We start from the raw sequence: 24,833 nt of genomic DNA on the forward strand, positions 1-24,833 counted from the left end.
ATATGAAAGTTAAACAAAAATATGTTTTTTTTTACAACAATAACTTTTATACAATGAACAAGCTACATTATTTAAAATAAATAAAAAGAAAATATGTTATATTATTGAAGATAATATACTAGTAACATATACAAATTTTTATTTATGTACTTTTTTTCTAAATTTTTTTTAGCATTCAAAACTGTATCCACTTAAACGAAGAGATGTTTCAAAAATTTTGTATTTACTCATCATTTACCTATCATTTTTATTTAGAATATTATTTTCACAATATTTTTGCTCCTTCTACATTTATTTAAAGAAATATAGAAAATTATCAAAATTGATATACTCAGAAAGAAGCTAACATTTACTTTTATTATACTTTCTTTATAGATGAAAAAAACAACAAAGGCAAGCTATATTAATTTCATTATTTAGAAATTATTATATATTAATTATTACGAAATCAATCATTATTACAAATAATTTTTTTACAAATAGATTTTTCTATTCATTAAAACAGTATGTTCTATAAAAAAAAGAGAGCAGTATTAAAGATCAACAAAAATATGTTTTTTTTTTATTATAAGATGGCTATTAATTATTACCTAATTTTATTACTCTCTCTCTAATATTTATTTCTCATAAAAATAAATATATGAAATTATAGAGAATTACATTTTTAACGACAATCTTATTAACAACAGATTTACTGTAACGCAAATAATTTTTTTTTTTTATAATTTTTTAATACTAATATTTTTATATAAACATTGAGATAATTTTTGCCGTAAATCTAATAAAAGAAAATTAATTTTTTTCAATGTTAAATGGTGATCTACTTTAATCTAGCCACCATAAAATACATCCAAAAAAAAATTACATTATTTTGCATTGAATATGATACATATTTTTTTAAATATCTTTATAAAACTTAATGTTTCATTGCTACTAATTTTTTAATTTTTTTCAATATATGATAAAATTAATTTTTCTTTTATTTTAATTGTAATATTTTAAATTCTTTTTTTTTTAAATAATAAAACTGTCTATAATTAATGTTTTTATTTTATTATCATGATTACTGTGTATTTTTTAAACATATTATTATAACAAGTTTTTTTTTTTCTTGTTGAAATTATAATGATAAAGAATATTTTTTATGTGCAGTTAAAATATGCTTTAACAGCTAGAAATACTTTAGAAGTAATATTAAAGTGTTGATAAACTTCCTTAAATAATAAATTACTTTCGTTATATTTTATAACCTAAAACTATGTTCATTTAATGGTATCAAAGATTATTGTTCTTCATATATTTTTTATTATCACAAAATAAAGCATATGGCTTGTAAAATTTAATTTAAAAAAAAATTTGTTTTTTTTTATAATCCTAAAGTAGGTTAATTATTAATAGTTAACAAATATTTTTTAAAATAGGGAAGTTTTATAATTGTTTCTTTTCAAATATATGTATATATACCTATTTGAAAGCATTTATTTTTCTGCTAAAAAGAAATTTTCTTTTCATACAATTGATAAAAAAAAATCTAGTAAAATAAAATATTCAGCAAATTATCTTTTTTTTTTATTTAAAAATTCTTTTAAAACAAAATAATAGAAATTTTTTGGTTATCATCTTTTATTTAAGCAATGTTTTAGAAATCATTATAACAATAAATAATGTATGACAAAATTATAAAAAAAAAATAGAATAAATCATCTTCTTAAAATAGATACACGTGTTCTAAGAGATTGCTTTGGGCATAGTATTCTACGAAATGCCTGACGAAATTCTAAATTTAATATTCCATAAAGAAATGGGTTAAGTGATGAGTTGATGTAACCAAGCCAGACAAATGCTTGAAGTACTTTTGGATGTAAATAACATGATTCACAAAAAGGTAATATTATGTATGCACAAAAGAATGGCAACCAGCAAAAGGTAAAAACAAATATTATTACAGCTATAGTTTTAGCTGCTCTTTTTTCTTTAGCAACAGAAATTTTTTCACGCTTTCTTAAAACTTGTGTAGGATTTTGACACTAAAACAAAATAAAATTAAAATTAAAAACATATTAACTTTTCGTTTTCTTTTTTTTTATCACTTACATCATCTAATGCTTTTTTGTCATCTGAGGAACTTGTAGAAGAGTTATGTTGCTTACTATCATTAGGTAATTGAAAAACAACCATATTTTTGTTAGGATGTGAAGGACCAGATGCCGTAATTGATGTTGATGGTCCTATTGTTGTTTTAGAATCTGGTAATGTTGCAGAACTAAATTTATTTTCAATTTGTTTATGTTCATTAACATTTATTAATAATTGACTTTTGGTATCTGTTGGATTACTTTTAACTTTTGAAATAACATCTTTTTTCTTACCAGAACATCTAAATGATCTACTTCTAGCAATAAAATTTATTCTTCTTCTATTATGTTTTTCTTTATTTTTATCATCCCTTAAAGGATTATTTAAATTTTTTTGAATTTTAACTAAAGCACTCCTTCCTCGATTTGTTCGTATTCTTTGCCTTGCAGATAGAAATATTTTAAAGTAAACGATTATCATAACTATTAATGGTACAAAAAATGACCCGCTTGCTGAAAAGACAACAAATGCCTTTTCTGTATTTAATTCACAATAATCTACCAATTCACTTTTAGTCCAATCATTCCATCCAATAATTGGGGGAACAGAAATAATAACACTTGCAACCCATACCTTTAATTGTTATACATTAAAAAAAAAAATTTAAAACAATTCAAAAGATATTATTTTTTTAAAAATTTCTAATATTATAACATTAAATATTTTAAGTTTTTTTAATAGTTAAACTATATTTGTAAAAAAATAATTATCACAAAATTATTTTCACTATTAAAACAATTATATATTTTTTTTAGATAAACAAAAAAAAACTAATTTTTTTTATAGAAAATAAATATGATTATTTTTTTGTTTTAACAAAAGATTGGATAGAATTTTAATAACTTACAAGTATTATTATCCAACAAACAAATTTTAAGGTACGCTTATGTGCATAATTAAGTGGATCATGTATTGCCCAGTAACGATCTAATGCAATAGCACAAAGATTCAATATTGAAGATGTACATAATAAAATATCAGCAGTTGTAAAGAATTGGCATATTGTAAATCCAAAAAGCCACCGTCCATCTACAACAAACAATTATAATGTAAAATAAATTAAAAATTATTTTTAAAAGTAAAAAAAAAATATTAAAGTTTAATGTTCAAAATATGAACTTTTTATGTTGTGTAAAATCTATTTTTAAGCAACTTTGAAATAATATTATGATATAGTTGTTATTATTATTTTTATAAAGAAAAAACAATACTTAATATTCTTTTTTTTTCTTCTCATTATATTATTAAGGAAAATTAAATTTTTACCATATTCAGAAATATAATATTATTCCCTTCATTAACTAAATTGAATACCATCTTTTTTTTTCATAATAAGACAATGCAAATAAATATTTTTTTTTAAATCAGAAGTAGAAAAATATTATTTGATATGCTATGATTATGGTAAATTAAAATTAATAATATAAAAGATTAAAGAAAGTAAACAATAGTAATTATACATTCTTTTTTTTTACCATACATTTTTAAATAAAACAATTTTTAAATACTTTTAAAATAAATAATTCCAATTTTACCAAAAAAATAAAAAATTTTAAAAAAAAATATGTTAATTTTGTTTATTTTTTTTCTTTTTCTTTAATTTTGTCAATCATATTTAAACTACTCTTTTATACAAATAATAATTTTAAATATTTCTTATTATTAAGTTTTGTTAAAAAAATTAAAAATATGTGTATTATAAAGCACCAAATATATATATATATATCTTTTTTTTTCAAAAGTAATGACAAAATATAGACAGTTGGTAAGAAAAAAATTTTTGTGTAATTTAAATTTTATATAATTGAAAAAAATTTATTCACTTCCGTAAAAAGTGATATAAAAATAATAGAAGAAGGAGTAAGAAAACTTACTTGTCAAAAATTTTGCCACATGAAAAGGCATTACTAATGTTGCGACAGCTAAATCTGAGCATGCCAATGATACAAGAAAATAATTTTGAACTTTTTTAAGTGGACGATAGGTAAAGACAGCCACTACAACAAGAATATTGCCAACGACAGTCATTGCGATGATTACCTATAAAAAATATTGCATAAACAATTATAATGTAAATATTTATTAAAAAAATTTTTTTTTTATTTATTTGATATAATTTAATATAACTAGAAGGAAAATAAAAAATAAAACTTACTAAATAGGTTATAGTTCCAAGAATCAATTCTGGTAAAGGAATAATTGTATCCTTAAGAATAGTATCATTATTTTGATTTACTATTATTTGATTTAATAATGTATGATTAGAAATGTTATTATTAACCTCCATTATCATTAAAAATTTTATTTTTCTTATATTTTGATAATTTTTATGCCTCCTATGGCAATTTGAAAATATATAGCATAATTATGATATAATCTTCCTTTTGTAGTTGGGAACCTAAAGATACGGATATATCAAAGAATAATATATAAAAATTAAGCTTTATATGTATATATATATAAAGTCTATGAAGAACTAAGTTTTAATTCAACGATATAATTGCTTTTTATTGTTATATCAAGTAGAAGAACAAGAACTTGAAAAATAAAATGATAATTAGGGTTAAAGATAGATGAATAGTAAGCATACACCACATAAAAATATACATATAAATATTTGTATCTATTTTGGCATCAAAAAACTATTTTTTTTTTGTTTGTTAATGAATATAAAGTTAAAAGTATGTTTGAATAAAGAATGATATAAAGTGATGTCGTGATTTGTTATTTCTTTAACAATGCAATTAAATTAATACATTATATATTTATAAAAATATATACTTTTTAACAAATAAAAATATATAATTTTTAGTAGATTTAATTTAATATTTAAAATATAGAAGAAAAGATATTGAAAAAAGAACAAATAAATGGATGTTAAAGTAAAATTATTTTAACAACAAAATTTTAATAACTTTTTTCTTTAAATTTTTATCCATACAATGTACTTTCACAAGATTAGGTACATAAAATAAAAGTTAATTTTTTCTAAATCTAATAATTATTCATTTACAAATTAAATACCATATTTTGTTAAAGATAATTAAATAATACTAAATATTCTATGATTATTATAATAGAATTAAATTTAAATAATGAGTTTTTTTAACCATGAAAAATATAAACTTTTTTTTCTAGTAAAAGAATGTATTTTATTAACTTAAAAATCACTTTTAAATAATTAAAATTTTTTTTTAAATATACATTTTAAGTAAAAAATCAAAAAAAAAAAAAAGATTATTATAAAAATAGTTTTTGCATGATAGATAATAGAAAAAAAAATAGAAAGAATAAGTAATGAAATGAAAAAGTAATAAATAATGAAAATAAAATAAATTAAAATTAGAAGACAAAGAAAAATGAACTTGGAAAAATAGTGAATAATATTTATCTACATATATATTAAATGATTCAGGTTTCATCAATTTTTCAGAAACACGAAATACGAGAATAAGTTGACAGTATTTGGTGGTTTGAAAAAAGATAACTTTTTAAAAATACTAAAACAAAACATAAAAAAGAGTTTATTAAAAGTTCTTCAAATATTATTCAAGAAAGGATGACTTATAAATAACCATATTAGAAGGAGAAATATTTTAAGCAATATATAAAAAATATAGACTAGAAAAATAAATGGGTGGATCGGTTTCATTGATATGCATACTTTATTTTTAATACAAATATTAGTTTAATTATAAATGAAAAAAGATATAGGAACGGAAGTAATCTTTCAACCATCAAAATTTTTTTTTTCTTGATTTTAAAACTTATTTAAAATATTATTATTAATAATAATATTTGCCAACCACAAAATACTTTTTAAGCAAAAAAATTGAAACATTATAATAGCTTATATTTTTAAAAGAAGGAGGGTATAATAATAAAAATATATCTTTTTATTTATTTTTTTTAAATATTTTTTATACTAGAAAAGTAACAAAATTTTTATATTTTGTAATACAATAATAAGTATCAATTTGTAATGTAAAATTTAAAATTTTTTTTTTATTTTTTTATAAATGATATAAAAGAAAGCATCAATAAAAGTTGAAAAAGATAATTAAAATAAGGTATCAAATTATATTTGGTATTTCTCAATTAAATATTTTAAAAATGACAAAAATAAAAAGAGATATTCCCAAAGGTCATTAAAAATTATGAAGCAATGTAAATAAAAATATCACAGATTGATGATTATTTTAATTAAACTAATAAAATAAAATATAAAAAAGTTTGATAAACATATGTGGTCTCAGCTGACAAGGTATTAAAAAAAAAAGAGTGACTAACAATATATACATAAATATTTACAAATATCTCTTTAAATATAAAATTCTTCAGAATTAAGTCAATTTTAATAATAAAAATGATACTTTTAAAATTCTTCTTTTTTTTTTAAAAACTTAAATAAAAGTTATTTGTTAACATGTAAACAAATTTAAAAAAAAAATATAGTAATTGGTAAGATAAAAGTTTATCCAATAGACACTTGTTAATTGTATGAAACATCAACAACTAATTACTAAAAAAAGTAAGATTTATTATGAAAAAATGGTTTTATTTTTAGTATTATTCCTTTTTAAGTTTATTCCATGTTTATAATAAGCATCATTAATGAATTCATAGAATAAAAATAAATGTTACACAAAATAGTTTTATTTCAAAAGTTTTCTTTTTGCGTAACATTTTTTTTTGTATATAAAATATATTTATAAACTAAAAAGATGTTATTACTGTTTAAGAAATGTAAAAGGATAATATTTCAATGTATTTGTATGGTATTTATCGTTATTTCTTTAATTCTCCTTCCTATCATCATCATCATTAACAAATCTCAAAAATACTATTTAATTATTATTGAAAAACAGAACCGTTTCCAAAATATTTTAGAAGTGTATGAATATTTCAAAAAAAAAAAAAGAAAAAAAATATATAAAAATAAAAGATAAAATATGAAGTGGAAAATATTTTAATATTTTAACAACTTTTTATTCATTATTTAGAACAAAAATCTTTTAATAAATCTAAAAGACAATTGTCCTGATTTTTAAATAAAAATTTTGAGAATTATTTAGTTTAATTAAAATTTTAAGTTATAATAAAGTAACTGTTATTGACAGTTATTTATCATTATTATAAATTATAATTCTTTTATAATTTTTAAACAAAGAACATTTATCATATAAAAAAATATAAATATAATTAATTATAAATGTATTAAGATTTATTTTATAATAAAATAAATATTTTTATCTTTATTTAATATCATTAAATATACAATTTTTTGTCAAGAATATAATAGATTTATCAAAAGAAACAAAAAAAAACAATAAAAATAAGAACAGAACTATCAAGAAAGTATATAAAAAAACAAGAAATATTTTTATTTTAGAATTTTTAATTGAATCATTATACATTTTATCAAATAAAATTAAAAAAAAAATAAGAAAAAGAAATAAGAATAAAATGAAAAAAATAAATGTTTTTAATGGCAAAAATTTATATCTAATACTTATTTAAAATAAAATGATTTATATTAGTAAAAATTTTTTTTTTCCTGTATATTTAAAGATATTTCATGTCTCTCTCCACATACTATATTTTATGATAAATGATGGAATATTTTATTAAATTATCTTGAGGACAGATATTAAAAAAAAGAACAGAGTCACCTTATGATGGAAATATGATTTGACTTTTAACTTAGTAAACTTTGTTCTCAAAATTATGAATTTTTATTATAATGTTAAGAAGCTTTTCTAAATTTATGTTATATCTTCCTTTTTTTTTTATTCCTAATTTTTGATGTCACATATAAATAATATATAGTTACTTTATATTAGTCAATAAAGATATATCAAAAATTAATATTACATCATTTTTTTAAAATTCACACTACATTTTATTCTTTTTAATAGAAATATTATTATAAAAAGTTTTATTAAGTATAGAAAAAGTATGAATTTATTATTATTTACCAAATATTTGTCTTCTCTCCTCTTTTTATTCACTTTATCCATTCATTTTATGTATTAATTTTTATGACAATTCATTTATATATAAAAATTTATCATTTTTCAAAATAAATATTATTGGTTCAACTATTATTATTAATAATTAGAAATGTGGGAGTTAAAAAGTTTGTTTGTTAAAAATTTTTTTATTGCTAAAGTATAATCATATTTACTCTTAAAAGTACAATATTAGTATAGTTAATGGAAAAAAGTCTATAAACATTAATTTTATTCATAAATAATAGATCTCCTTAAAATTTTTGTTCTTTTACATCATAAAATAATAAAAAAAAAAGGAAAAAAAAAGTAACAAAGAAATTTGATTTATAAAAAAATTATTTTTTTTTTTTTCTCTTTTGAATAAAATTAATTTTTATTACAAATTTAAACATAATTATTAAAATGAAGAAGAAGAATTGAAATCAAATTAATTTTGTATTGTCAATTGAACTTGGTCCTGGTTTATTAAAAACTATATATTGTTTCAAAATATTTAAACTAATTGTCATATCATAAGGGAATAAAATGTTTATTTATACATATATCTTTTCCTTTCTAAAAATTTCTTTTGTCTAACTTTTTATCCCCTTATTTTATTAAACCAAATAGATATATGTATATATATATAATTTGAATTGGCATAAATTCATTTTTCTACATCATTTTTTGTTGATTATATAACAATAGTATATATAAGCAAAATCTGAAGTAAGAAAGGTCCCTTCAACAACAACTGGAAAATGTTAAAATATTTCTCTTGTCTTCAACTTAATTAAAACTCCAAATATACTTTTTACAATATAAAACAATTTTGTTAAAACTAAAAAAGATAGACCGGCAAATGATAAAGTTTTGTCTTTTGTCATTTATATATTTAAAACCTCTGTTGTAAAGGAGAGTCAATTTACGTTTATCCCAAACATAAAAATCGTAAAAATTTTTAATTTTTTTTTTCATTTCTCTTCTGTATATACCATCATCATCATCAAATCTTTTTTCCTTCACATTCATTTTCCTATACAAAATAATATAAAACTACTTTGATGATACAGTGTACTTAGAAGTGATGAAAAATATATAAAATATTTTTATAATATAATTTGGTAATAGCTATCAATTGGTACAATTGATATAAATTTGTCTAATCATATAATTTTTATTTCTACCACTAGATATCATCTTCTCTCCTTCTTCTAAATATCTTCATTTTGTAAAAAAAAAAATAAACTTTTTTATCTTTATATCTACCATTTTTATGTCATATAATATTAAATGATAAGAATATAACTTTGACTTGAGATAATTTATATCTCCAAAATTTCTATATATATATATACAATTTTTAGTTTAAATAAAGAAAAACAAATAAAAGTGATTAATATTTATTACCTATCATTATAAAACTTATCTTTTATTTTGTTTTTTTTTAAGTATATGAAGATAATTTTAAAATAAAAGAAAAAAAATTTTTTTTTTAAATCAAATGTTTCTAATATTTGGTTATATATTATAAAGAATGAAGATAAAAAATATTATTAGGATAGCATTTTGCCACCTTGCATTATATTGTTTTGTTGTTTTTTATATCGTTGGTGGTGGGTATATTTTTCATTATCTAGAGGGACCTGGAGAAGAAGCTAAACATATTATGATGAAAGAAAAATTAATTCTTATAAAAAATATATTTGTAAATAATGTTACTTTTTCAAATTCAGTAAGTTAATTAATATATATTAATAAGTAACTATTTATTTTTTTTTGTAGTCAGATTTTATTGAAGAGTGCCTTGTAATATTATTAAGTAATTTATCAGTATCTCAAACACCTCATGATGTTCATGATATTCAAGAAGCTCTTTCTATATTAATTAATAAAAATGAAAATTTTCAAAAAAGATGGACATTTGAGTCATCAATATTATTTGCTTTTACAATTCTTACAACTATTGGATACGGTAATTTAGTACCAACAAGTAAAGGATCTCAAATATTTACAATGATATATGGTGCTATAGGTATACCCTTATTTCTTATAACAATAGCTGATTTGGGTAGATTTTTTAAAACAGCAGTCCTTTTTCTTTTACAAATTATTTTTAAACGTCAAATTAAAAAAACTGGTGATCAACATCTTTTACGTGAGATTGGTGAAGTTATCCTAGTAGCATTATTTTTTATTGCATTTATTGCTGCTGGTTCAGCTATATTACCACTATGGGAAAGCGATTTAACATATTTTCAAAGTGTATATTTTTCATATATGTTAGTTAACATAGAAAAAAAAAACTTAGTTATTTTTATATAAAAAAAACACATATATATATTATTTATCATTTTTGCAAATAAATCTTTCTTTTTTTTTAGGAGTTTAACAACAATTGGATTAGGAGATATTGTACCTAGAAGAATGGATTTTTTATTACCCACTTTAGTTTATATAACAATCGGTTTTTGGTTAACAACTGCATTAGTGGAACAATTAGCTGATGTTTTTAGATTAGTTCATTATTATGGTAGACATGTTAGTAATGTTAAAGGTATTACTGTATGGCTTGGTGGTAGAAGACTTAGTGTAGGATCATTAATTCAAACAGTTTGCCGTCGTGTTGGAATGTCTGATAATATAGTTAGTGCAATAAATTGGGATAAAACTTTAGATCAAGTATTAAATGGACAAGCACTTGAATCAATTCCTATATTTCCGTGGCATTTTTCAGATTTTATTGAACATGATCCACCATTAATTGATTCAAGTCTTGATATCGATGAATTAGAGAGTGCTTATTATTATACAGTACCAACAATATGTAATAGTCCTGATCATAATGTTCATATACGTAGAGGAAGCCGTTCAACTACAAGAAATAACTCAAGACATTCAAATTTTTCACTACTACTAAGTGAAGGAGATGATTCATCATCTTCAGAATAATTTCAATATATATGATAGATATAAAAATATAACTAAATATGATATGGATAATTGAATTTAGGTCTCAATTCAAAAAAATAATTAATAAATAATAAAATAGAAAATATTAAATAAATCCGCAACATTAATGAAAAAAAAATTAAGAATTTTTTTTTGTGAATAATATTTTATAAAAAGTTAATTTTTTAAGTAAAAAAAAAATAGTAATGCTTTTTAAAAATAAAAAAAGATATTTAATAAATATATATATATATATATAAATATACAGTTGTTTTATGTCAAAAACATTAAAAAAAAATTTAAAAAATAATGTCTTAAAATAGTAATTTGTTATATAACATATACTTAATATCAAAGCATAATTTTTAAAAAGAAAATTGAAGGTGGCAAATATATCTATTATAATATCACTTCATTAAAATTTTTATTTATATAAAGACATGCTTTTAATAGAATAAAATTTCTAAAATTATCCATTATGTTCCTTAGCTTAAGGCATTGATAAACAAAATAAAAGATTTTTCTAAATCCATACTATTTAATTGTTTAGTAAAATTTTATTAAGTATAATTTTATCAATTCAAATGATGGTATATATAAAACATAATACACTTTAGTTATAAAAAAAAAATTCTAAGAAATTATATATTAATGTTTTATAAATGTACACATATATATATATAATTAAAGAATTAAATTTATAAATATTAATTTTATGAAAAAACGACATTTTCATTTTTTTTTAAACAATTTAATCTGACACGTTTAACAGATTATGAATTTTAAATATAATTAATAATGGTATAATATATGTAGTTGCGGTTAAAATATACATGAATCCAGAGAAAAATGATAATGTTTCTGGGTATACAGTATTATATACAGCAGAACTGGCTAATGAAGTAACTCCTTGTATCAATTCAATTATTGAAAATAGTCTTCCTAAAATAAAAATTTATTTGATTATTATAATTTATTTATATATAATAAAATAAAAGTTCTTTTATTTACCTTGTTCTTCAATTGGAGTATTAATTGAAGCAAGACTTCTTAAACCTGTTGCTACAAATCTTGTCATTAAATTTGGTAACAAAATAATATAAATCCAACTTTCATTTGTTATAAGAACAGTTAAAATCAAAAATCCTACTTTATTAAGCATTCCAATAACTGCCATGATGTGACTTGAAATGTTAAAACGACGTATTAGATAAGGATATAACAGTAATGTACCAATACCGGAAGATAACATTAAAAATCCATTGAATATGCCAAATTTTTTGTCACCCCAAGCGAATTTATAAAGGAAATAAGAAAATTGTATATCATTTATTCCACCATAAATAAATAGTTCAAAAGTCAAAATGATAAATAATAAAAAGATTACTTTTTTTTTTATACCACTAATAGATAGTGGTTTGATAATATTTTTTATAAATTCACTTATTGTCATAACTTCATTGGTGCTTGATGTTGTCATATTATTTTCCATTTTATATGTAGTTATTATATAAATTATACATATTAAATGAATAAATGCTATAATAATAAAAACATTCATATAACCAATTTTTTCTCTTATTATACCACTAGTAAATGATCCTAATGTTCCAGCAAAAGCTATTGTTGCTTCATAACGAGAAATTCTGATACCTCTATCATTTTCATTGGTATTACGTACATTATATGAATTAATTAATCCCATTAATGCAGTAAAACCACCACATAAACCAAATATAATATCACTAATAAGAAGATAGTATGGATTAAGTTTTATATCATTTGTTTGTAATATATAACATATATCACCACCTATTAATCCAATAAATGGTATTATCAATGCTATTAACCTTTTTGATCCCATATCAAATACTAAAAAAAGAAATGTATAGATGAAATATTATTGATAAGGTAATAATATATATAATAGTTATTAAAACATACATTGTCCTAAGATCATTGCCGAGACAATTGATGGTAAAATTAAGCATAAGCTTGATCCAAGATAAACATAATTAGCTTCACTTTGAAATTTTTTAATACTGTGAATTTCTGTAATATTACTACAATCAATTGTAACATTCTAAATATGTAAAAAAAAATATTAAGTTATTTTTGATTAAAATGATTAATTATTATCTTACATTATGACTATAGCAAACTTTTTCATATATTAAATTTTGAAAAATTGGATATTTTAAGAAAGATGTAAACATATACATAAATAGTACCGGATCAAGACGTAAAAAATCCAAAATCATTGGTATGGTAATTCTCATTCTTTTAACCATAAAATCAAAAAAGATAATGAATGAAATATAAACTATCAATTTAATGCTTATATATAAGTATTATTTTTTTTAATCACATCAAGATTTTATATAAAAGTTCAAAAAATAACATATCATATATTGTCATTAAAACCCTAAAAGTTTACATCATTAAAATTAATATATAACTTTGATAGAGTATTATAGATATAAAATAAATGTTATCCATAAATTTTTTTTTAATAAACTTAAAAAAAGATTTGTTCAATTTCGTAAAAATATTTTGTAAATATTATATAAAAACAAATAACTTTTTATTGTTAATAAAGTTATAATAAAAAATAATTTTTAAAATAAATATTGTTTTGTATTAGTATAAAAATATAATAATTATCATAGTATTTGGGAGAATTTTAAACTTTTTATACTTTTTAAAATTTAAAAGTATTTATTATAATTTATAAAACAACAAAAAAATATTAGTTTATTGAAAAATCAATTGATTAATACGTTATTTAACTATGCAATATGTCAACTTATTGAAAAAATTTTTTTAATCAATTACTTTTTAAATAGATATAACTTTCTATTATGATTGTTAATTAATTGTAAAATATCTTATTTTATAAAGAATTTAAATACATAATATTTAAACGTTATCAAAATTGACATTAATAATTTCTTTATTAACTAGTGCATATTGATATTTTGTAAAATTTTACTTTTGTTTCTGAATTTGTAAATGTAAAAATTAAGTTTATTGATAAAGTTTTTCGTTATTGTACAATAATTACAAAAAAATGGTTTAATTTTAAATTTTATCAGTTATTTTACAAAGAAGAATTTTCCGTTTAAATTTGACTAATACTTAGAAATAAATTACTAAAAAAATTTTTTTAATAACTAAAACTAGCAATAAAAAATATAACATAATTTTTATTTATAATTTTAATATCATTTAAACTTATTATAAAAAAAAATAATATTTTTATAAAAAACCAGTTATTAAATAAACTAAGTTTTATCTAAATAAGCATAAATTTATCTATAAAAATTCCTAAACAGTTTTTTTTTTATTTTTGCTGTTGTTTGATTGAAACTTTAAATAATTGTAGAAGTTATTAAAGAAAGTATTGGTAAATCAACGTTGATTCATACAAAAAAAAATACTTTGCTTTTTTCCGTTCAAGAGTAACGTTAAGAAAAGTATCTCTCTCCTGAAAAATAAAATTATGATAAGAAAATAATGTTTGATTCAATTAAAAATGTTTTTATTTGTTTAACATGATAAAAATAACAGTTTAATGTTTTGATATTTATTTATTTTATCTAAAAAAGTTTGTTTTTTTGATAATTTATGACGATCATTAATAATTTATATGTAGTTGATTAATTTATTTACCAGTAAAATATATATATTAGATGAATTATTTTATATCAAGATAAATAGATAAAAAAATTTGTTGGATAGTTTTAAATTATCAGACTATAATATAGTAAAAACTTGTTTAGACATGATACCTTGTTATAACATATCATTTAAAATTTAATAAATTTGTTCAATATCTTTTATTATCACTTCTTGATTTATTACTTAGATATGATGTTTAATTTATGCTACTTAATTAAAAAAATAATGTCGTTCTTTGAAATTATACTACATATTAATATTTATTTTTTATGATAAATTTTTTATAGATAAAAAAAAAGTAATACAAGTAGTAATTTATTAGATGATCAACAAATAAAAATTTTTTTTATCATTTTTACTTATCAAAAAGAATATTATTTAAAATAAATTTTTATTATAGATATTTTTTCCTGAATTTGTTTTTAAAAAAAAGATAATTTATGTATTGTATTTTAAATAAATGTAAAAGTTGTCTGTTAAATAATAAAAATATTTATTAAAAAAAATTATACTTCATTTTAATCGCACTGTTTATAGAAAAAAGTTTAATTTCTTTAACTCATTCATAGACAATAATATAATTTATTTATCTTTTTTCAACTACCGTCTAGTATGTAATTTTTGATTATTTAAAATAAAACAATCATGATAATTTCTCTATTATAAATAATCTAAAAACAACAATTAACATATTGTCTATTCAATATCAATTCATTCCTTTTTATTTAAAATTATTTTTAGAAAAATAAAATTTTAGTTTCACTTTCAAAGTTTTTTATTTTTTTTAAATAAAAGTAGAAGAAAAAATTTATAATGCATAAAGTATAAATAAAGTTAATAATATTATTTTTAATAATAGTATAATTTTTATATCTTTAAACGTCTAACTATTTTGTATATAATTAGAATAATAAAAAATATTTTTTAAGCAATAAAAAAAAGGGCAACTAAATTACTACTTGCAAAAAGCATTAATTCATATACATATTTTTTTTTTTTGCTTCAGCTATAGAATATTAATTTTACGTACAATTTCATCAATTAAAAAATAAGCCTTATTAAAATTGTATAAATATATTTGCAATAATTTTATCACATTAAATACATAATTGATCTATTTTATAAAATAAAACAATAAATGTTTATAAAAAAAAGTATGGTATGAGGAATGATTATTACAAATATAGTTACTATAAAATAATAGAAAAAATTGGGGTAATATTTAACAAAAATCTGTTGTTATATCATTAATATTGTATTAATAATATAGTCATAATAAAATATTTAACAAATTAAATTACTTCTAAAATTTATATATATTTTTATATATATATATAGGTGTAGAATAGAAAGATGAATTTACGGACATCAAAACGAGTGAAAATAGTATTCTTAACTTTATTAGTAATATTAACATTATATACAATTATTCAATTACCTATATTTCAATCACAAAAATATAATATAGAATATATATCACCTACCAAAAGTCATATATGTAATCAATTAATAAAAAATGACAATTGTCTTCCATTATTTAGAAATTTTGATACTAAATACAGAATATCACCATTTCATAACTTAATTTATTGTGTTATTGAAAAAAATTTATCAACTCTTTTTGTTGCTATAGTATGTCTTTTATTTGATAAAAAGAAATTTATGGCATCTGGTTTATCTGTAACGGATAATTTATATGAAAAAAGGTAAATTTTATTTTTAAATATTTATATAAATTTTTTTTTTTTAATTTTATTAGAATATGTAAAGGACTCAATGAATATAAAAGTATTTCATCTGTTGCATCAAATTATAATATACAAAAATTTCATTTTCTTCTAGTATCAAGAGATCCAATTGAAAGATTTGTATCAGGATTTGTTGATAAATGTATTTTAGAAACAAAAAGAGACAACCAAGTTAATAATAAATGTTATGGATGTCATGATAATGTTACTTGTGTTGTTGAAGAATTAGCTGAAAGAGCAAAAATTTTTGCAGCTAATGGTGGTGAATTTTCTTATGAAGATATACACTTATTTCCACAAAACTGGTATGTTAAAAAAATAATAAAATATTAAAATTTTTATTAAGGCATTGTAATTTAAAAGAAAATTTTGAAAAATATCATGTCATTCAATATAATGAAGATGATTCAGTTCTTATAAGACAAATATTGGATCTTTTTAGTGAAATTGGTGTTGATATGGATATTGTTCATAAAGTTATTTATGATTTGAGATATGAAAAAAAGACACCTCATACAACACGTGGAACACCGGAAAGAAGCAAAGTTTTAAAAGAAATTTATTCAAATAAACAGTTATTAAAAAAAATTGTTTCATTATTTTATTATGATTATGTTTTATTTGGTTATCAAATACCTGATATTGAAAAATTTTAATGATTTCTCCATATAAAAATTACATATTTTGTGGAAATGTCCCATTACAAATTTTTTCTTTTTTTTATATCAAAAAATCATTTATAATAACTATAGGATGATTTTATTTTTTAAATTAATTTTTGTTGAAATATAATATTTTAAATAAAAAACATTTTTATAAATCTTGAAAAGAATATAGGTTTGCTCCAACGTGGAAGAGAGTATCATTTCATAATGATTACGTATACTTATGCATAATATATAATTATTTTCAATTTTTTTTTATTAAAAACAGTTGTTAGTTAGAATTTATTAATTATACATATAATTAATTTTATTAATCTTATTTTCTTTTAATTTTATAATATTCTTATATGATATCATTTTCATGTAACTTACAATACAAATTTATGTATATTTTAGTAATTTTAATGCATAAATTCTATAAACTTTTATGAGAAGCTTTTAAGGTATTAAGTGATATTTATATAAAAAATAGAAATATATATGATATACTGTAGTATTGACAACAAAATATTTAAAAGCATTTAAATTTAAGTATATGATAATATATATAAATTCTTTTTTATTTATATCCCACTCCACCTACATATATCTTTCTTCTAACAAAAAAAATAATTTTGAAGGTTTAAAAAGATGGTCCAAAGATTGACATACAAGAGACGTCACTCTTATAATACAAGATCTAATAAAATTAGAAAAACTAGAACACCCGGTGGAAGACTTACTATACAATATCATCCTAAAGTTGGATGTAAACGCCGTTGTGCAGATACTGGGGTTATTCTTAAAGGGGTAAGTCTAGTATTTTAACAAAAATAAACAGAATTTTTAATTAAAATTAATTTTGACTTTACAGATAAAACATGTCCGTCCACAAAAATTGTCAAAACTTACAAAACGTCATAAAAGAGTTTCTCGTGCCTATGGTGGTCATTTATCAGCAAATGCCGTCAGAGAAAGAATCCTTCGTGCCTTTCTTATTGAGGAGCAAAAAATTGTTGCTAGCGTATTAAATACTAAAGACGTAACTAAGAAATAAATTTTTTTTTTTTTAAATGTGATACAATAAAATTTTGATATGTTATTATTATTTGATTTAAATTTAATGAATTTTTAATATATCATTCATGTAAAAGTAATTTTTTTTAATATACTTTATATTTTTATCTTCATTGTTATTTTTAAAAAGCATATATCTATCCGGTTTAGCTTTATTTTTAATAAAACTAAAAAAAAAATATTATTATTATTATTATATTATTAATTTAAACATTATTTATGAAAGCAGAAAATTAGGTCATTCAAAAAGAGGAAACAAAGGGTGTATTATTTAATCAAAAATAAGAAAAATTTTTCAAAAATAGAAAAAGCTAAAAATGAATAAAAAAAAAATTTTAGAATAGGTATAAAATAATTATTTATTTTTATTAATACATAAATCTCATTGTTGATACATTATCAAAAAAACACTAATTTTTGTGTATGACATTTTTTATTCAAGTTTATCTTTTTTTTCTATTAATATTTTTGAATTTATTACATAAATATTCTTTGTTTATTTTACCATATGAGAAAAATATATATCTATTTTTACATTTGAAATGCAATGTTTGAGTTTTTAGACATTTATAAAGAAAAATTAACAAATAAATAACTTTTCTTTCTATAAAGTTCATATTTCATAAAATTTAAAATTTAATGTCCCTATAATTACTTTTTAGGTATTTAATATTCTTTAGCAATATATATAAGAAATAGTAAGTACATCATTTATTGTCATTTTTTTAATCTTCATTTATTTACTTAATAAAATGTGAAATATTTTGCAGTTGTAGAAACTTTATAATTTGTAAACAAATAATTATATTTATTTTCTTTTAAATTTTAATTATAAAATAAATTATGTAAACATGTATTATTTTAAAAAAGTCTTTAACATCTTAAATTTTTATTTATTTTTATAACTTTTAAAAAGTTAAATATTCATTACATTTTTAACATACATATTTATATAAGTATAAAGAAAAGTGGCATACAAAACTTATTTAAAAAAGAAGATTAATAGTTGTTGTACCTTTTTTTAAAAGAGGAAAAATTTAAATTGGTTCAAAATAAATATATAAATATATATTTATTTTAAATTCTATCAACATACTCATTCATCAGTTACAAAGTTATACATTATATTAAACTCCTAATTTTGTCTAAGAGATAAGGGGATTGCTTTTAAAATTAACTATTTTATTTGATAAAATTTGTCACTATAATCATTTAAATATTCAAAAATTTTTACATTAAAATATTATATATCATTTCCTTTATAAAAATGTAATCATTCACCCACAGCTTTTTAATAAAAATTTTTATTAATTTTTATATTTTATTAATAACTTCCATCAGAATTTTTTAAGAAAAAAAAAAGTATATATATTTACAATTTGTTTAAAAATAGAAAATTTTTTATATCTTTGATTAAAATTCTTATTTTTTTCACATAATCCCATTCTTTAATAAAAAAATTTATTTAAATATATAAATTTTTGTATATTTTTAGGAATTTAATGTAAACTTATTACTATCTTTTTTTTTGCAATTGTACATATTTTAATTACCATTTATATCATTAATTGTTATATTTTTCATTGAAATAATGTATGTTTACAATATGTTTGTACCTATTTATAATATTAAAATTTTAATTGGAAAAAGTGAAATTAAATTAATGATTTATTTAATTATATCATTTTTCTTAAAATATATTACCATATTAATTGAGAAAAATTTATTATTAAAAAGTAAGGCAGTTGATAATAATATAATTATTAAAACTATTTTTAAATTAATCTGCTTAACTAAACTATTCACTCGAAGTGAAAAGAACTTTTTTTGGTTTATTAAAAAAATGTTTAATAGATAGGAAATTAATTATTTAATGCTATCATCTTTTATAATACGGTTTTTTTTTTAATATTTTTTTTCTAATTTAAATAGTTTCTTGTCTAAAAAATAGTTCTTTTTTTTTGATACTTTTTCTTTAATTTTTGGATGTAATTAATGCTATATTCACAATGTTCTTTATATTTGCAAAATTTATAGGAAATCTTTTAACAAAGAAGCTTAAATTTTTAAATTTTTTTTATTGTAATTAATTAAATTTATTTAAATCTTTAATCTATTTAAGTAAAGGGTTGATAAATCTATTTTTAAAATTTATATAAAAAATTATTCATAGAATTGAAAATTTAGCTTAAAAGTTTAGCTAAACATAATTATAATGTTAAATGAATTATTAATTAATCTTAAATCTAGAATTTTTTTAATAAAAATAATATTATTATTTTTGATATATAGTAAAAAATAATTAATGCGGAAAAAATTGTTGAATATTTGAGTAAAATATTTTATTTAAAGAAAGTTCAAAAAGTAGTTTTTCATCTAATAAAATATTAAAATTGGTTTATAATAATATTGGAAAATACTTAAATGAATATCACTTTTGCTTCTTACTTAATGATTAATGAAAACTAATATCTACTATATTCATTCCTTTTTATTTGCATTTCCCTTTTTTTTTATTTTTTTACATTCTATCAGAAACCTTTTAGAAAATATTAAAAAAAAAAACTTATCACATTTTAAGAATAAAAGATGTTTTAAAAAATAAAAAAATTTGTATAGTGAACATTGCTAAAAAAAAATACTAATAAACAAAGTACTTTAAATGCACATTTTTTATTTTTTAAGTTAAAAGATTTTCCTTAATTTTTGGTTTTTAATTTTTATAAAAAAAAATATAATTCCGGTAACCCTTAATTTTTTATGCATCAGCTATTACCGACTTATTTTACATTTGTAGAGACCACAATACATATATATATCAATTAGTTATGAATAGTAAAAATACAATTCATTTAATAATATTATTCTATTTAAAAATATCTTTTAATAAAGTAATCATTCTTTTTCTCCACCCACAATCAATTTAATTAATCATGTATAAATAAATATATAAAATGATATGTTTTAAAGTATTAAAAAATTAAAAATATTATAAAAAATTTTTTGTTTCCCCAAAATTTCTTTAATAAAAAAAAATTGTCATTTTTACTATTATTAGAAATAAATAAAAATAAAAACTTTAACTGATAATACTTTTTTTATGGTTAATGTTAAATGAAAACATTAATTATACACAATTCTTTTTTTTTTAAAAAAGAAGACATTTTGGATACTTATAGGATGATTATATTATTTATAACAATAAAACAATATAAACAATTTTATATTATTTAGGTATATATATTAAAACAAATCATATTAACAATTTATTATGCTATTCTAATAAATTTCTCAGAATATTTTAAAGCTACAATTATGGTAGGATAAAATATTTAAAACTGATAAAAGGGGTGGATTTTTTGTTTCTAATGTTAATGCATAATAAAATGACAAAGCAATATACATGTATATACATATGTATATTTTTCATAAAATTAAAGTTACTGTCAATGTTTTTAAAATATAATTTGTTTAATTAATATTTCACTTTAAAATTGTTTAATATTTTACGATAGAAACTATTTTTTAGTATCATTAATAATGATAATTTAATTTATTCTTAATTTATGTGTATTTGATTTTTGTTATTTGCAAAAAAAAAATAAGAATTCTTAGAAGATTTCATTAAGTTTTTTTTTTAAAAATAAAACATTTTTAACAGTATAATTTTTTTTTATAAATTATTTATCTCCTCCAACAATTTTTATATAATTTTTGGTTTCAAATGTTAAATAAAATTTAAAAAAAAATTTAATTTTATTGCATTTTATATATGTTAATTATATAGAAGTTAAAAAGTTAAGTAAGATATGAAAGATATTTATAAAAATACTTTTATTGTAATTTATCATTTTATAGTATTGATATAATATTAATATGTCACAGATATACTTTAATTTTGTAGACACCTTTATTTGTCACATTTTTTTAATATATATTTTTTATTTAAAACTTTATTTGGTTTGTATAAATTTTTTATTTTTATTATTTTTCCCATTTGTCAATTGAATTATAGTTCAAAAATATCCAATTATATTTATTTATGACTTATTGTTTTCTATACTTATCCTAAACAATATTTTTTATGGTTCTTATATTGTCAAAATAATGATACCCCAATAAAAGTATTAAAAATCGCAATATACTATAAAATGCATAGTTTTATTTAAATGATTGTCAGTACCTTTTTATGTTAAATAAAATATAAAAAAAAACATATAGCTAATAGAAATCTTTTATACATTTCAGTTTTACTTACTATTTTAACGACTATCTTTTCTTATCATGGACTGTCGCAGTATTATTACATGGATTATTACTGCTTTATTAAGCTTATCACTCATCTCATCTGCAGCTATTGAAAATCAACAAGAAGACTCAGATCTTGTTTATCCTTATAATTACTATGGATGTAAGTTTATATTTTACAATTTTAATTTATTTTTTTTTTATTAGATATACCGTATAATAATTATATACAACCATCTCAATCTAAAAGAGCACAAACATTTGTTAGATTTGGGAAAAGAGCTCAAACTTTTGTAAGATTTGGTAAACGTGCACAAACATTTGTACGTTTTGGATAACAAAACAAGTGGAGTTCCTTTTTAAATGAATTATTCATATTATTTAGATAACCAAAAGATATAATCTGTTTTTTTTTTCAAAACCAATATTATATATGATCAAATTTATTTTCCACAAACATTATTTCTTTTCCGGCTTTACTGATTTTATAAATATAAAATTTTTAATCAAAATTGAAGAAATGAGCTCTCTCTATAGAATGTTTAAAATTTATATAAAAAGACATTATACTTTCCAATCAAGAAAACCACACATAAGCTTACATTTTAATGAATGTAAAATTTACCTTTCTTTATAAACAAAATAAAAGTTTTTATAAATTCTATATATTTTTCAATTTACCAAACTACCATATGTGTGTACTTAAATATTAATAAAAATAAATTGTTTTTTTTTTCATTAACAATTTTAAATGATAAATTTGAACATTTTTACTACAAATAACTTACTATTTTATATAGAAAAAAAAAAAGATAACATGTTGTTCTATTAAACATATTTCTTTTATTAAACTTCATTATATAATTTGTTTTTGGTACAATGAAAAATATTTAATAATTTATTATTAGAATTTTTATTTGCACAAAATAAGAAATATTTTTAATGCACATCAGATGTTAAACTATTTAAATATTTTACCTGTGATAAAAAATAAAAAAATTTTAATATATATATATATTGACATCTTATTACTTCTATAAAAATTTTTCTAGTAATTTAGTTGAAGGTTTATCTTTTTTGTAGTATCATCACATAAAATAGATAAAATAAAAATTTTTTAATAATTTTTTTTTTAATGTCAATTTTGTGAAATATTTATGACGTTGTTTATTATATTTATAACTGTTCATCTAATATACTACTTTAATTTTAATTTATTGTAGTTTTTATTGAATAGATAAAAGAATATTAGACAAGAATTATATGACTATTAAATGATGATGTCAAATTTTTATTTATAAGTGAATTAATAATATGTTGTTTTTTTATATATATTATTAAATATTAAAGATAAATTTTGGTATCAAAAATTATTTTATATTTATATAAATATATTATTTTAAATTTGAAATAAATTAATGCTTATTTGATTTGATTACTAATAAATTTTTCATATTAAAAAAAAAACAAAGGTTAAATAAAATTTATTAACTTATTATATTTGGAAAAAATATATAACAGATTTGTTACTTTTAAAAAATAAATGATTATAAAAATATTCACACTATTTTTTTTTTAAATTATCGCGTGCTAAAATTATTTAAAAACATAACTTAAACACTTTTTTTTTAAAAAAATAATAAAAGTTAAGATAATTTTAAATTAAAAAATTAGGATAAGAATAAACTTCTCATTAAACGTTACTAATGTCATCTTTTCAACTTGAAGAATGTTTTTTTTTCAAATGATTAATGATTATTCATTTTTAGGCTAAAAAATTAAAGTAAAGTAATTAATCAAATATAGTTTTTTTTTGTGGTTTTAGAATTTTTATTAAAAATATTTTATACAATTTATTTTTATTACATAACTTTATTGTGGAAAATTATTTTTTTTACCTAGAATGATATACATATATTTGATAAAAAAATTTATTTGATTTGTTTAATTTTTTTCCGATTATCTAATGAATAATTTATTTGAAGATAAATGTATATTTAATTTTTTTATGTTTTCCGGAAGACAATTCTTTATTTTTCTCTTTTTAAAATAAGTTGGTTTTTTTTTTCTAATTTATAAGAAAACATTAAAAAATGTGTGCTTTGTAATGCTAAAAAAATATAAAAAAAAAACATTAAACTTATTGGTTTAAAAGTAAAAAATAAAAAATCAAACAAAAGAAGATGATTGTTGTTTCTATTAAAATAAAGAAAATGATTATTTAAATTGTAATTTATGTTAAAATAAATTAACATTATGATATTAGGTAGATATACAAGTGGTAGATAAGAAGTAAAAAAAGTAAATCAAAATTTTTGATATTATAAGAAGGAGAAAAGCAACTATATCAGTTG

At 18.5% G+C, this 24,833-nt stretch overlaps 6 protein-coding genes across 6 annotated transcripts; 4 read left to right on the plus strand and 2 right to left on the minus strand.

Annotated features, from left to right (window-relative positions):
• Positions 1-1,700: 1,700 nt before the first annotated feature.
• SRAE_X000053200 (Tyramine/octopamine receptor) lies at positions 1,701-4,423 on the minus strand (the record flags this gene model as incomplete). Its single annotated transcript, XM_024644887.1, has 5 exons — positions 1,701-2,027; positions 2,095-2,709; positions 2,984-3,165; positions 4,011-4,176; positions 4,292-4,423. The coding sequence occupies 5 exons, from the start codon at positions 4,421-4,423 to the stop codon at positions 1,701-1,703; spliced, it is 1,422 nt and encodes a 473-aa protein (XP_024510401.1).
• Positions 4,424-9,666: 5,243 nt separating this feature from the next.
• On the plus strand, positions 9,667-11,081 carry SRAE_X000053300 (Potassium channel subfamily K member 18; the record flags this gene model as incomplete). Its single annotated transcript, XM_024644888.1, has 3 exons — positions 9,667-9,864; positions 9,915-10,411; positions 10,514-11,081. The coding sequence occupies 3 exons, from the start codon at positions 9,667-9,669 to the stop codon at positions 11,079-11,081; spliced, it is 1,263 nt and encodes a 420-aa protein (XP_024510402.1).
• Positions 11,082-11,832: 751 nt separating this feature from the next.
• SRAE_X000053400 (Major facilitator superfamily domain, general substrate transporter-containing protein) lies at positions 11,833-13,372 on the minus strand (the record flags this gene model as incomplete). The annotated part of the gene is made up of 5 exons (XM_024644889.1): positions 11,833-12,023; positions 12,093-12,620; positions 12,669-12,953; positions 13,026-13,164; positions 13,226-13,372. The coding sequence occupies 5 exons, from the start codon at positions 13,370-13,372 to the stop codon at positions 11,833-11,835; spliced, it is 1,290 nt and encodes a 429-aa protein (XP_024510403.1).
• Positions 13,373-16,115: 2,743 nt separating this feature from the next.
• On the plus strand, positions 16,116-17,166 carry SRAE_X000053500 (Sulfotransferase family-containing protein; the record flags this gene model as incomplete). The annotated part of the gene is made up of 3 exons (XM_024644890.1): positions 16,116-16,468; positions 16,522-16,815; positions 16,857-17,166. 3 exons carry the CDS (start codon positions 16,116-16,118, stop codon positions 17,164-17,166), a joined length of 957 nt encoding a protein of 318 aa, XP_024510404.1.
• Positions 17,167-17,805: 639 nt separating this feature from the next.
• On the plus strand, positions 17,806-18,211 carry SRAE_X000053600 (60S ribosomal protein L34; the record flags this gene model as incomplete). The annotated part of the gene is made up of 2 exons (XM_024644891.1): positions 17,806-17,964; positions 18,029-18,211. The coding sequence occupies 2 exons, from the start codon at positions 17,806-17,808 to the stop codon at positions 18,209-18,211; spliced, it is 342 nt and encodes a 113-aa protein (XP_024510405.1).
• Positions 18,212-22,515: 4,304 nt separating this feature from the next.
• SRAE_X000053700 (Hypothetical protein) lies at positions 22,516-22,817 on the plus strand (the record flags this gene model as incomplete). The annotated part of the gene is made up of 2 exons (XM_024644892.1): positions 22,516-22,642; positions 22,687-22,817. The coding sequence occupies 2 exons, from the start codon at positions 22,516-22,518 to the stop codon at positions 22,815-22,817; spliced, it is 258 nt and encodes an 85-aa protein (XP_024510406.1).
• Between the last annotated feature and the right edge of the window lie 2,016 nt (positions 22,818-24,833).

This window comes from Strongyloides ratti (assembly GCF_001040885.1).
Source record: "Strongyloides ratti genome assembly S_ratti_ED321, chromosome : X".
Taxonomy (NCBI): Eukaryota; Metazoa; Nematoda; class Chromadorea; order Rhabditida; family Strongyloididae; genus Strongyloides; species Strongyloides ratti.